The sequence below is a fragment of the Emydura macquarii genome, unplaced genomic scaffold (assembly GCF_026122565.2).
Source record: "Emydura macquarii macquarii isolate MOO-44397 ecotype Brisbane River unplaced genomic scaffold, CSIRO-AGI_Emac_v2 contig_1551, whole genome shotgun sequence".
Lineage (NCBI taxonomy): Eukaryota > Metazoa > Chordata > Testudines > Chelidae > Emydura > Emydura macquarii.
In genome coordinates, this window is record NW_027131688.1 from 9418750 (window position 1) to 9431006 (window position 12257).

The window sequence follows — 12257 nt, forward strand, 5'->3', positions numbered from 1 at the left end:
AACCTCAATGTCCTTAACAACTTTCTCTTTCAAAATTTTTTCCAAGACCTTGCATACTATTGAGGTCAAACTAACAGGCCTGTAGTTACCGATCACTTTTTTTCCCTTTCTTAAAAATAGGAACTGTGTTAGCAATTCTCCAGTCATATGGTACAGCCCCTGAGTTTACAGATTAATTAAAAATCCTTGCTAATGGGCTTGTAATTTCATGTGCTAGCTCCTTTAATACTCTTGGATGGAGATTATCCGCCCCCCCCCCCCCGCCCCTCCCACCCGATTTAGTCCCATTAAGCTATTCAAGTTTGGCTTCTACCTCGGATGTGGTAATTTCTACCTCCATATCCTCATTCCCATTAGCCACCCTGCTACTATCCCCAAGCTCATCTTTAGCCGAATTAAAAACGGAGGCAAAGTATTTGTTTAGATATTTGGCCATGCCTAGATTATCCTTAACCTCCACCCCATCCTCAGTGCTTAGTGGTCCCATGTCATCTTTCTTTGTTTTCTTCCTATTTATGTGGCTATAAAACCTTTTACTATTGGACCACAAAATTCACCCACTGCCCCTAAGGCCCACTCAAACTCCCCTGTTTTCAGCACTGTTTCCTGGCTCCTGTGCCACTGCAGCTGTGCACTCCTGATTGAGCAAACCCTCCTCAGCTCCTTGTCAACCGCCCCTGCCTAGAGACAGATCTGTAACTGGCCATTTCTGGATCGTTAACGATTTTAGAATTGCTAATTTTTAGCTTCCCTTGAAGCTTTTTCTTTGTTACTTTGTGTTTTATTTGGCTGTGTCCCCCCCCCCACCCCAGAAGAAAAAATAAAAGCACTTGTGGGAGGAGAGGGGACACCCCTGGACAAGGGTATGCCCGGCTCTCCAGGCTTCAAAAAGTGCTTCAATCGCCAGGAATCTATCCCAGTGACTGACGGACACTCGCGGTGCGTTCGCTGCCTGGGAGAGAAGCACATTCCACAAAAGTGTGGCTTGTGTCGGCTATGAAGCCCAGATCCAGGAAAGACAGAGAACCGAGGTTCAAAATTCTACTCCTGGAGTGGACCATTCAACCTCCAGAGTCCCAGCGGGAGCTCTCACTCTACTTCAAAGGGAGGTGAGCCCAGAGAGACGAGCCGCTCACCTAAAGCCTCCAAGAAAAGGTCCAGGAGTCCCTATAGCGAGCCCTGATCGAGCCAAAAACGATCCCCAGCTTGATCAATATCACAAGTGCTGATGGCACCAAAGCCGTCTGAATCTGGTAATCAGGGCATACGTGGTACCGAGCCAATGGAGCAAGTTGGACTGCCTAAAGGACCCAATGGGCGCGGGCAAAAAAACACTGGTACCGCCGGGGCGCAAAAGGCATAGAAGATCCACCCTGGGAAAGGCACCTCGGTATGGGTGTCAGCATCAGGACCGACCCTGGTACATGAGGGACCGACGGACCTTGCTGCCAGCTCCACATCTCTGACCCCATCGGTGCAAGCCTCTCAGAACCAGTGCCCGATGCACCCGTCTTGCCTCTACTCTACCGGGACCTCAGTACCGAGTTCACCCAGAGCCCTGGACTCTCTGCCCTTCTCATCGTCGGAGTCACAAAGTGAGCGAGAGGACGTGGGTTCCCCCCGCTCGTCTCACCCACCATCACCGTGGACATCAGGCTTATCGTCCCCCCAGTCCACAGCTTCCCTGGTTGGGTCAGCCATGGTACCAACCAGTGGGCCACTGCCCACCACAGTGGCCGTGCTGGGACCCTTGGTAGGCTCAGAGACAACAAGACTCCCATGCCACTGGTCTGGCACATCAGCAAACAAGGAGACACCCTCCTTCAGCCGTGTCTTCGAGGGCGTATGAATCCCCCAGACAGGTAAGGGAGGATGCAGAGGCTGAGGTGGAGGAGGAAGTCACTTCTCAAGCCCACTTCTCCTCGTTGTCACCAGATGAGACAGTGATGCCCCTTCCACCATTGATGGCTGAGGATTTCAGGCTATTCCCGGACCTGGCACAGAGGGTGGGGAAAGCCCTGCGAATACCGTGACAGGAGGTGACTGAGTCTCACCACAAGCTGGTGGACATTTTACATTCCTCCTCCACCTCCTCCTTATTAATGAGACACTCCTGGACCCCGCCAAACTCATATGGCAGACCTCTGCGACGGTCCTGCCAACATGTAAGCGGGCAGACAAAAAGTATTGCATGCCAGCAGAGGACACTGTGTTTCTCTCGTCCCATCCACCTCCCAATTCGATCATTGTGGACGCAGTCAACCCTAAGGGCCGCTAGCATCAATTCAAATCCACACCGTATGACTGGGACTGGAAACAGCTGGATCTGTTCAGCAGGAAGGCATATTCCTTAGCCACCCTCAAGTTCCACGTAGCAAACTACCAAGCCTTGTTGGCGCAATATGACTACGAGAACTACACGAAAATCAGTTCCTTTATTGAGAAGCTGCCTGATTCTCACAAGGAGCAGTTCCAGGCCATAGTCAACGAGGGCCGACTGGTGACTAAAATGGCCATCCAGTCCATATTAGATGCAGCTGACATGGCGGCATGCTCGATTTCCCCACCCATTGTGATGAGACCGGCTTTGTGGCTTCAGTTATGCAGCTTCCCTAAAGAGGGCCAAACTATGGTGGAGGACCTTCCGTTCAAAAGGATAAAGCTGTTTGCTGAGAAGACTGACGCATCTCTTCATATGTTGAAGGATTCTAGGGCAACTCTTCAATCCGTTGGGATCTGTACTCCTGCCTAGAAGAGAAAGTACAGCTCTCCACCACCATTCAAGCGCCGCTCATCACAGTACTCTCAGTATTAATCTCAATACTCATCTCAGAGATCTTACGAGCAGCAGAAGAAGAAGCCTAGATACCCCAAGCGAAAGCAGTTGGGATCTCAACCAACTTCCCCCCAGCCCTCAACCTCAAAGAGGCAGTTTTGATGGGTTGGTCAAGGTGCCTGTAGAACATTCTCCTGGCCTTCTTACGCTGTAAAACCCCACCCATCTCTTCAGAGACCATCTTACCCCATTCTGCAGTGCCTGGGAACAGATAATCTCTGACAAATGGGTGCTGGAGATCATCCAGGATGGATATGCCATCCATTTCTCCTCCCTCCCTCCTCCCAAACACCTTTCCCCATCCCTCTTCAGGGACCTTTCTCATGAGAGTCTGCCATGTCAGGAGATGAACCATCTCCTCAGCATAGGAGCCATAGCACCTCTTCCAGCACATCTGAGAGGCAAAGGCTTCTACTCTCACTACTTCTTAATACCAAAGAAGAAGGGAGGCTGGAGACCCATTCTTGACCTCACAGTGCTCAACAGATATATCAAGGCACAAATATCACCTCAGCAAGAAGGATAGGGGAGATAGCAGCCCTGATGGTGCATCCCTCTTCATGGTGTTCTTTCCTGACAAAGTCACGCTTAGACTACATCTGAAGTTCACTCCCAAGGTGACTTCTGTTTTTCATGTAAATCAGCTTATTCAACTTCCAACTTTTTATCCTAAACCTCACCAAGATAATAGGGAAGCCATCCTCCATACGCTCGATGTAAGGAGAGCCTTAGCCTTCTATCTGAACAAGACAAGAGCTTTCAGAAAATCCCTGAGACTCTTCCTCTTCATTGCAAATAGGTCATAAAGCACAGCGATTTCAGTTCAGAGACTCTCCAAATGGGTCTCAAACTATATCGAGTGCTGTTACCAGATGCGTAATGTAGCTCCCCTGTCTTCGATACACACACACTTGACGAGACAGGTCTCCTCTTCCATCGCCTTCTCCAAGGGCATCCCTATATCAGAAATCTGCAGAGCAGGTACCTGGATATTTGCACATATCTTTGTAGAACATTATGCCATTCTGGTGGACTCGCCTGCAGACGTCAGATTCAGTGCTATCATCTATAGCAGACTCAACGCTGAAACCTATCCTCCAGTGGTGGGTACGGCTTGGGAGTCACATACAGTGGAGCACCCATAGGGTCACCACTTAGAGATGCCAAAGTTACTCACCGTGTGCGGTAACGATGGTTCTCCAGGATGCGTGTCCCTTTGGATGCTGCATGGCCCGCCCTCCTCCCTTCTACTTCGAAGTTCTTGTCGGTGACTCTGCGGTGGAGAAGGAACTGAGGGGGATTCTCCCGCTCACACTGGCTAGCCTCATGGCAGGTGAGGAGCAGCGCAGGCGCAGTCTGAGCGGACACGGCTACCAAAGTTCTCCGATCAGCAGCGCAGGGACGCAGACACGCCTACGCCCATAGAGATACACATCTCAAAGAACTATCCTCGCTGCCCAAGGTGGGTTACTTCATCTTCACTATGCCTGGGACAGGACTCTTGGGTGGGGTCCCACCGCCCTGTCCTTGCCCTGCTTCTCAGCAGAACTGGTGTGGTTCTGCAGTGTCTGCAGGCCCCCATTGCAGGAGAGGAGCACGACTTGCCTATCACAGTGAGTTTTCGGCTGGCTGAAGAATCAGGAAAGCAGCGCTGCATCAGTTCACATTCAGCTGGTTCTCTTGGCAGCCAGAACAGATCAAACCCTTTGTTCTTTGTAATGTTTAAAGTTTAAATTCTGCTGAAGCTGATGGCGCCATTAGAAAGCACTGGCATAGCACACCTACCAGTATCAGCTCAGTCCAACACCTCGCTGTTTGTTGTTTCACTGTTACCTTATATTGAATCAATCATTCTGTGTAAGCCAGCTGCACAACCTCCAACGAGGGGCAGTTGGATAAGTATGCTACGCATTGCTATTTATTGGTGCTTTGGTTCGCTCACCACTTTATTTTGCATGTTTAAAATATGGGATTTTATTCATGGAACTGTAGGCGTTAGAAAAGCCGTATTTCCCTCTGTACATTAATAACAACAATTAAATCCAAGAGACAGCCCACTGGATTGAATTTGCTTTGTAGATGTGTTTTCTAGGCAATTTCACAGCCTCTCCTCCCCCTCCTCTTCGTGGAGTTTGAAACATGGTATTGACTGACTGTCCTTACTACAGGAATGTAATCTGAGTTTGGCTGACACCATGAGCTACACACGCTACCAGTTAAGATGGGATAAACAGTAGTGTTCGCTGTTGACTGCTTGCAACAGGATTTTCCTGGACTCTGGGGCTGTGGTTCTGAGGACAGTTTGAGCGGGGCCCATGATTAAAACTACCCATGGGCTGTATTACTTAGGAGCATGTGTCTCTGTTTTCCAACTTTTCCTTCCTTTATTTTAACTAACCAGGAGCATGTGTGCGACTTGATCTTCTGGGCAAGCCGCTCCTGTGTACATTTCCGCCTTTTTGGGAAGGAGTTGCGCCCAGTTAACACAATGGGAAATGTCCCCCTCAGCAGCGCAGGTCCCGACTAGCCGCACACCGACTCCATGAAATTCAGAGCGGTGGAGCTGGGAATGCAGATGGTGAAGAGCGAGGGGGAAAATAAACAATCGTCCCACAGCTCAGGCTGGCTTGTGTCACCACTTGTGCTTTCTCTTAGTGTATCTTTCGTATGGCACCGATCGCTCTTTCCCTGGGAGCTTGTGTGTTCTGTTTTTGTGTCAGAAGCGATGCCTCAGTGGTAGTTTGAGTGAGACCCAGTAGCCTGAGAAACTGGAGACAAATCTGGCCCATGTTAAGAGCAAGATGCGGTCCTTCCCCCGTTACTGGAGTTTCCCTGAGGGAGGGAGGGCAGGATTGAACCTGAACTGTGGAAGGAGAACGGCTCTGACGCGCACACAATATGCAGCTTGTTCTACTACTGGAACGACAAACATTGGGGAGGGGGGGAGGAGGCTTAAGATCACGTTTGAAATATGGGGTGAAATTCTGGCCCCGCTGGCAAAATTCCCATTGACTTTAGTGGGACCAGGATTTCACCCATGGAATATCCCAGTGAAATACCTCCCTCTCTGCACACTCCTCAGCCACCAGAAACGACCAACAGACCATCATGCCAACTCCTGCAGCTCTGCCTTCGAAGAGCTGTGATTCTGTAGGCCTGTTCCAGTGCTCTCAGACCATTATAATCATACCGTCCAGCTGCTTCACAGCTGAGAAACCGTAGGTGGCGGTGATGGTATTATTACCGTAACTCCCAGGAGCCCTCGTCATGGGCCTGGACCCCGTTGTGGTACGCACTGTGCAAACACAACACAAAAAGACTGTCCCTCCCGCAAGGAGCTTACAGGCTAAGTATAAGCCGAGCGATACGGCGTGATTGAAACAGAGGGGGAGCACCAGGAGACAATATGGCTCAGCATGACAGGCAGGGCACCAGCAGCCTAACCACTGTCAAGTTTTTTGTAAGCATCGTGGCAAAGGAGAGTTGTAAATCAGCAGGGGTTTGAAGGAGAATGAAGTGACCTTGCGGGTGTTTACAGGGAGCTCCTGCCAAGGGAGGGCAGCATGGGAGAAAGCAGGAAGGTGCTTGTTTGAAGATGTAATAAGTGGGGGATGGAGGCTGATATTCTTGGAGGCCGGGTTCAGCCCTTCAGCTGTGAATGAGAGACGAGAGATCAGGTGGCAATAGGTCATGAAGGGCCATGCAGGTGAGGACAAGTAGCTTATGTGTGATACGATAGAGAAAGGGGAGCTAGAGGAGGGATGCAAAGTGAGGGGCGACATAGTCAAAGCAACGGGGTAGGAAAATGATCTCAGCAGCATTTTGAATGGAGATGAGCAGTACAAGATTGCATTTGTCAGATCCAGAGAGAAGGATTTGCAGCAATTGAGACACGAGCTGATGAGATGCTGGACGAAGGTTTTAGGTGTGTGGATGGATGGATGAGCTAGACATGGGCCAAGAAGACAGTACTGAGAGCCAGAACCAGTATAGGGTTAGGTTAGAGACCGAACTTCGTTCAGGCTAGACAGCGCTGAAAACTCACGTGCTGTTCTCATGTGTTTGCTGTGGAAATTGCAAGGTCTCTGCTTTCTTGGATTGTGGGAATCTCACCAGATCTGCTCTCATGGGATTGCATCCCTCTTGGGCTGCATCTGAACTGGAGCTGGAAATGAGACTTAGCCAGTTTTGGATCCCACCTGATTCATGCGGTGGGTTCAAATTCAGGCATTCAAATCTTGAATGCACCTCCCTGAAGTGGGGTAGGGGTTTGGCAGGTGACTTGACGTTCTAGTTCTTGCCTGTTTTTGTTAGGTGAGTGAAGGACTCGGTTAATTAAATGGACCAACTTACTGAGCATGGCTCACACAGTACAAGTGCGGTAGTAGGAACAATGTAAGAGGCTTTTGCAGAGGTTCTTTTTCTGGAGACAGTGTCCTGGTGCCGTCAGCTGAGCTGCGGCGGTGTGGCTGGGCTCAGGGCAGCCAGCGGCGTACTGTGCTTGCAGACGTCCCAGCTGCTAATCCTTTTTGTTTTCTGAAATCTGCAGGATATCCTGGAAGGTGGCAACCTGCGCATCCCACTGCAGGAGCTGCACCAAATGATCCTCACGCCCATCAAAGCCTACTGCTCCCAGAATTCAAACACAGACGAGCATAGCCGGGTCCCGGATTCCCACCACCCACCTTCTCTGATCGGCTCGGACAGCCCAGGGTCTGACTGCAAGGACTCTGCCTCTGGGTGCATACAGCAGCACCACCTGGCTGGCTGTGAGGGAGAATCTGGAGGGGCGCCTTTGCCCGAAGGGGATCTCCCTGGGCAGTTCACAAGAGTCATGGGGAAAGGTCAGCTGCTTCCTTTGTCGTTATCCCTTCTGTTGGGAATAACTGGTTCAGAACAGAATTTATTTCATAACAGCTGCAGTCCCCGTCCACCCTCCTTGTGCCCCCACGCAAGCATCGGTCATAATAACATTCTCAGGGTCCCATCGTGCGAGGTGCTGTACCAACAGCTAGGAAGAGACAGTCCCTGCCCCCAAGGGCGCACAGTGAAATAATGTATGCAAGGTCACGCAGCAGAGACAGGACTGAACTCAGCTCTCCTGAGTCCCATTGTACCGTGCTGCCATCATTCACATGTGTTCATGGCTAGCACTGGCCAACAGGTGAGATGAGGAGTAGGTGGGGACATAGGCTTACCCTCCCTCCCCCCCCCCCCCCCCCCGCCAGTAGAGCAGGCTGGCCATAGAGGCAGGGGAGCTCACACAGCCCCCCATTAAGGGGAGTAGCAGGGGTGTTCTTCATTCCTCTGTGTGCTGAGGGGCTCCAGGAGGCGTCATGCCTGTTTGAGTCACAAAGCCTCCTTGGCCTATTGCACCGCCTCCAACATCAGGAGGTGCATCTACACTGAGCCTGGGCTCTGACTCTGGTTTGAGCTGAAGCCCAGGCCCCCTTTCTGTCCACACAGATCAGTCTGACTCGGGTCAGCAAGCCTTCAGGACTTGGCTCCCAGGACCCTGCTAGGGGGGCGGGTCAGAGTCCAAGTCCTGCAGACATGAGTCAGAATGGTGTGGTACGGACGTGTTGGCACAGCTGTGAGGCCAGGTCCAGCCAGTGTAAACCCAGCCAAGACAGTATGGATGTTCCAGCATGCGCTTGGAACCACTGAGTCCACAAGCCTGGGTCCCACGGAGCCAGGTTTCGTGTGCAGTGTAGACTTAGACAGGCAGGCCCTGTCAGGTACAAATAGGAAGGCTGGAAGTTTGAATCAGAGTGGACCTTCAGTATAGGACTCTGCACCAATTTTTATAAAACCCATGGAAGGATCTTCCTCTTTGTGGTGCATAATCCTAGAATCCAGTGGTTAGTATGGGGTGATCTTCGGTCTGGCTGCGTGCTTTCATTGACATCCCTTGTCTCCTCCTGTCTGTCAGGAACCGCCCAAGCCAGTGGAGTTTTTTACAGTCCTGACTTGCAATACAAGTCAGTCCATGTACAGAGCAGTTGCTTCCGTTAGCTACATGACCACATGATTCAGATAGAGAGAGAGCCTCTGGGATTGGCATTTGTTTAATGTGAAAGTTGTGGCAGGTTTGGGTTTTTAAACCATTTTCCTTGCTGTCTTGAGCTCTGACTGCACACGTTTAAGTGCTTTGCTGAATCGGGGCCTTAAAGCAGATTGCCCCAAGCAGTGTAAGCGCCCGTAATAGTGCAACCCGTGGTCTCTGTGTGTCCCTGCCCCACCACCACCGTTGCACTGTGAAATAGAGAAGGAGCAATCATACTGGGTAAAATCCTCTGCTGGTGCAAATTGCTTCACTAACTTCACTAGAGTTTTGTCCACTTATACCAATAGAGAATTTGTGCTGCCATGGTCAGTACAAAGGAAAACTAGTTTCTAGAACTGAGGAATGATATAAAAGAATATCTGTGAGGAATGGGGGAACCATGCAGATCTCTCTAAATCATTCCTAAGGTAATTTTTCTGTAATATAAGTGATTCACACAGAATACTTGGTGGGGCGCTAGAAAGGTTCTCTTCACACTCTCTTGGGATGGCCTGCATAACTTCTCATAGCGTCACCACTCCTGGCTAGCACTGGCCAACAGGTGAGATGAGGAGTAGGTGGGGACATAGGCTTACCCTCCCCCCCCCCCCTCCCCCGACCACTCCTGGGTGATTCATACTGTGAGTGCTGGATGTTTTGTGCAGCAGCTTGCTGTGTGGAGACTGGAGTAGCTTGGGGGGAGTGTGGGGGAGGCAGTCTATCAAAATAAAAAAGGTCAGAGTGCCATGGAGAAATTTCAGCCCCAGCCCAATTTCCACCACTTTCTGTTTAAAATTTATGAAAAGAAAAATAAAATACTAATTTTACATAGAAAATGAAAAGGGTAGAAAAATCTAACCCTGTGTATAATTTTCACACTGACGAGCCACCTACAGTTAGAGAAAAATAGTTCTCAGTGCCCCGTTTTAAGCCCGTATCAGACCTCTTTGCTAATTCTGGTGCCATGACCAGTGTCTCCATAATGCATGACGTTGAATGGCATGGAGATTTATCAGTGGAAGTTGGGGAAACAGCATTGTTAGCAGATAAACTCCTAGCCCTTCTCTGAACAGGGGCTATTTACTGGTTCACTATGATGGTTAAAATTGTTGGGAGCCATAATGTAGGGAAGGCTCCTCTAAGCAGTGGCTTGGATCATGCTTGCTTTCCAGCAGGTTTAACTAATCTGGGGGTTCTGGCTGTGGTTCTGCATGGCAGCTCCCATGGACTTTAACACCAGTTCAGTTGAGGCAGGGTTAGAATGGGTGGGAATGTTTCAGTAAATTCCCCCAGTGCAGAATCTGTCTTATTCTGTAGGTTCAATTGCACACTCTTTTTTGTGGCATTATTTCAAAATCTTGCTGCCAATCAGTGGGATTTTTGCCATTGACTTCAGAGATAACAAGGATTTGGCCCGGAGCAATAGATTTTAACCCCATGCTCTTTGTCTGACAGTGTTTCACATGTGAGAATAGGATCAGACAGAGGGAACCAGATTCTACTCTCAGTTACTGCTGATTTGCCCATGTATAACTCTAATGGAAATACTCTGGATTTATAGCAATGAAACTGAGAGCAAAATCTGGCCCTAAATATAGATTGGCATGGCTGGAATTGTAAAAGGGTGTCTTTCTACACAAGTGCTCCATTGATGATAACTCCTTTCAGACAATTGGAATGGAGTTCTAAGACCATTCTTAAAAACAACACGTTGACTTCAGTCCCATTTTCTGGTCAGCATGTGTTTTGCTAGTTATCCTTTTTCTGTTTGTTTGCAGTATGTACACAGCTTTTAGTTTCCAGACCTGATGAGGAGAATATAAGTTCCTATTTACAGCTCATAGACAAATGTCTAATTCATGAGGTGAGTTGTGTCCGATCTTATAAAACTGTTGTTCTCATTGCTTAGAAACGGTTTCCAAAGTTTCTGTTTATGTAAACATTTTGGTTTCTAACACAAATATTTTTGGGGGTATTAATAGTTATTCTGACTGTGGCAGACTGTAAAACCAATGTGGTGCACAGAATTGTAGGTCACTATGTCCCTGTACAATAACAAAGAACTGGAAATGAGAAACTCATCATGCTTCTGACAATATGATCAACAGCTGGATGACAGAAAAACCCAGCATGAATGAGCCTGGGGTTTCTATCCGACAACCCAAACTATCATTCAGCATTTCCAGCTTCTATTTTGTAGCAAATATTTTGTGATTGTGCGGCCAGCATTATGTGTCCCTCTTCGTGAGAGCTGCTAGTTTATGGATTTTTACTTTGAACCATAACTTGCTCTGAAAGGTATGTTATCACGTGTCCTTCGGGGTGACTGAAATGTATTTTGAGCTCCATATGCCATAGACATAGGGCACAAACTACCCTGCTGTGTGACATGAAGGGTCTATTTATCCTTTTACGTATACCGAGGTCCTGCCGCTCTTTTAACATATGTGCCGCACCAGACCTTACAAGATGCGTGACATTTTTTTTCCCACTGTCAGAAGATCTATAGTTTACACTGCCTTTATGTATACCGTGGTCACTTGTGTATAAAAGTGGAGTTTAAAGCACTAAGAAAGCTGAACTATCCTACAGGAAAAGGAGTGGCAGCATTTTGGCAAAAGTATTTGCCATTTTGGCAAAAGTTGACTGCTGTGAACACAGGTATATATATACAGTATGCGGGGTGAAAAAAGGCTATATTACAGAGCTCTGAATACCCCATGTCAGAAGCTGATACCTAAATAACAGAGCTGTCAGCTGGCTCTTGGACATTTCCCATCCTCACAAAGGCTCCGATCCAGGAAAGCACTAAGTATGTGCTTAGTGTAATTAACTATTGGAACAATTTATCAAGGGTCATGGTGGATTCTCCATCATTGACAATCTTTTAATTAAGATTGGATTTTTTTTTTAAAAAAAAAGATATTCTCTAGTTCAAAAAGAATTACTTTGAAGAAGTTCTGTGACCTGTGATATACCGGAGGTCACACTGGATGATCACAGTGCTCTGTTCTGTCCTGGAATCTATGAATCTATCAAGGGTTTTCCTGAATCCGGGGCAAAGACAGAGATTCTGGAGGAAGACACTAACATGCAGTGTTTAAAAAAAACAACAAAGAAACACTATGCTCCCAGAGTGCTTCTGTCAACAATAGTAACAAGTTTGCCAAGTGTTTTTCAGTGAATGGTATTGAACTGTCCGTATACATTGTCAACATACATTTTGCCACTTGAAATATACAGCAGCTGCCCTAGGAAATTTGATTTTACTATGAAATGCATGGTTAGTTTGCTCTCTGACCTCAGTAATGGTTCTGTCTGAGCCAGGCACATAGTTTAAATATAACCAAAGCTTCTAGTATACGGGTGTACAAA

At 48.3% G+C, this 12257-nt stretch overlaps 1 protein-coding gene across 4 annotated transcripts in view; it reads left to right on the forward strand.

Annotated features, from left to right (window-relative positions):
• SAMD4A (sterile alpha motif domain containing 4A) overlaps window positions 1-12257 on the forward strand; it is a 195656-nt gene that overhangs the window by 160879 nt on the left and 22520 nt on the right. For all 4 annotated transcript variants that reach the window (XM_067554803.1, XM_067554801.1, XM_067554804.1 and 1 more), the window contains 2 exons: window positions 7386-7680; window positions 10661-10746. In XM_067554803.1, coding sequence (XP_067410904.1) covers window positions 7386-7680; window positions 10661-10746 — 381 coding nt within the window. The remainder of the gene's footprint in view (window positions 1-7385; window positions 7681-10660; window positions 10747-12257) is intronic.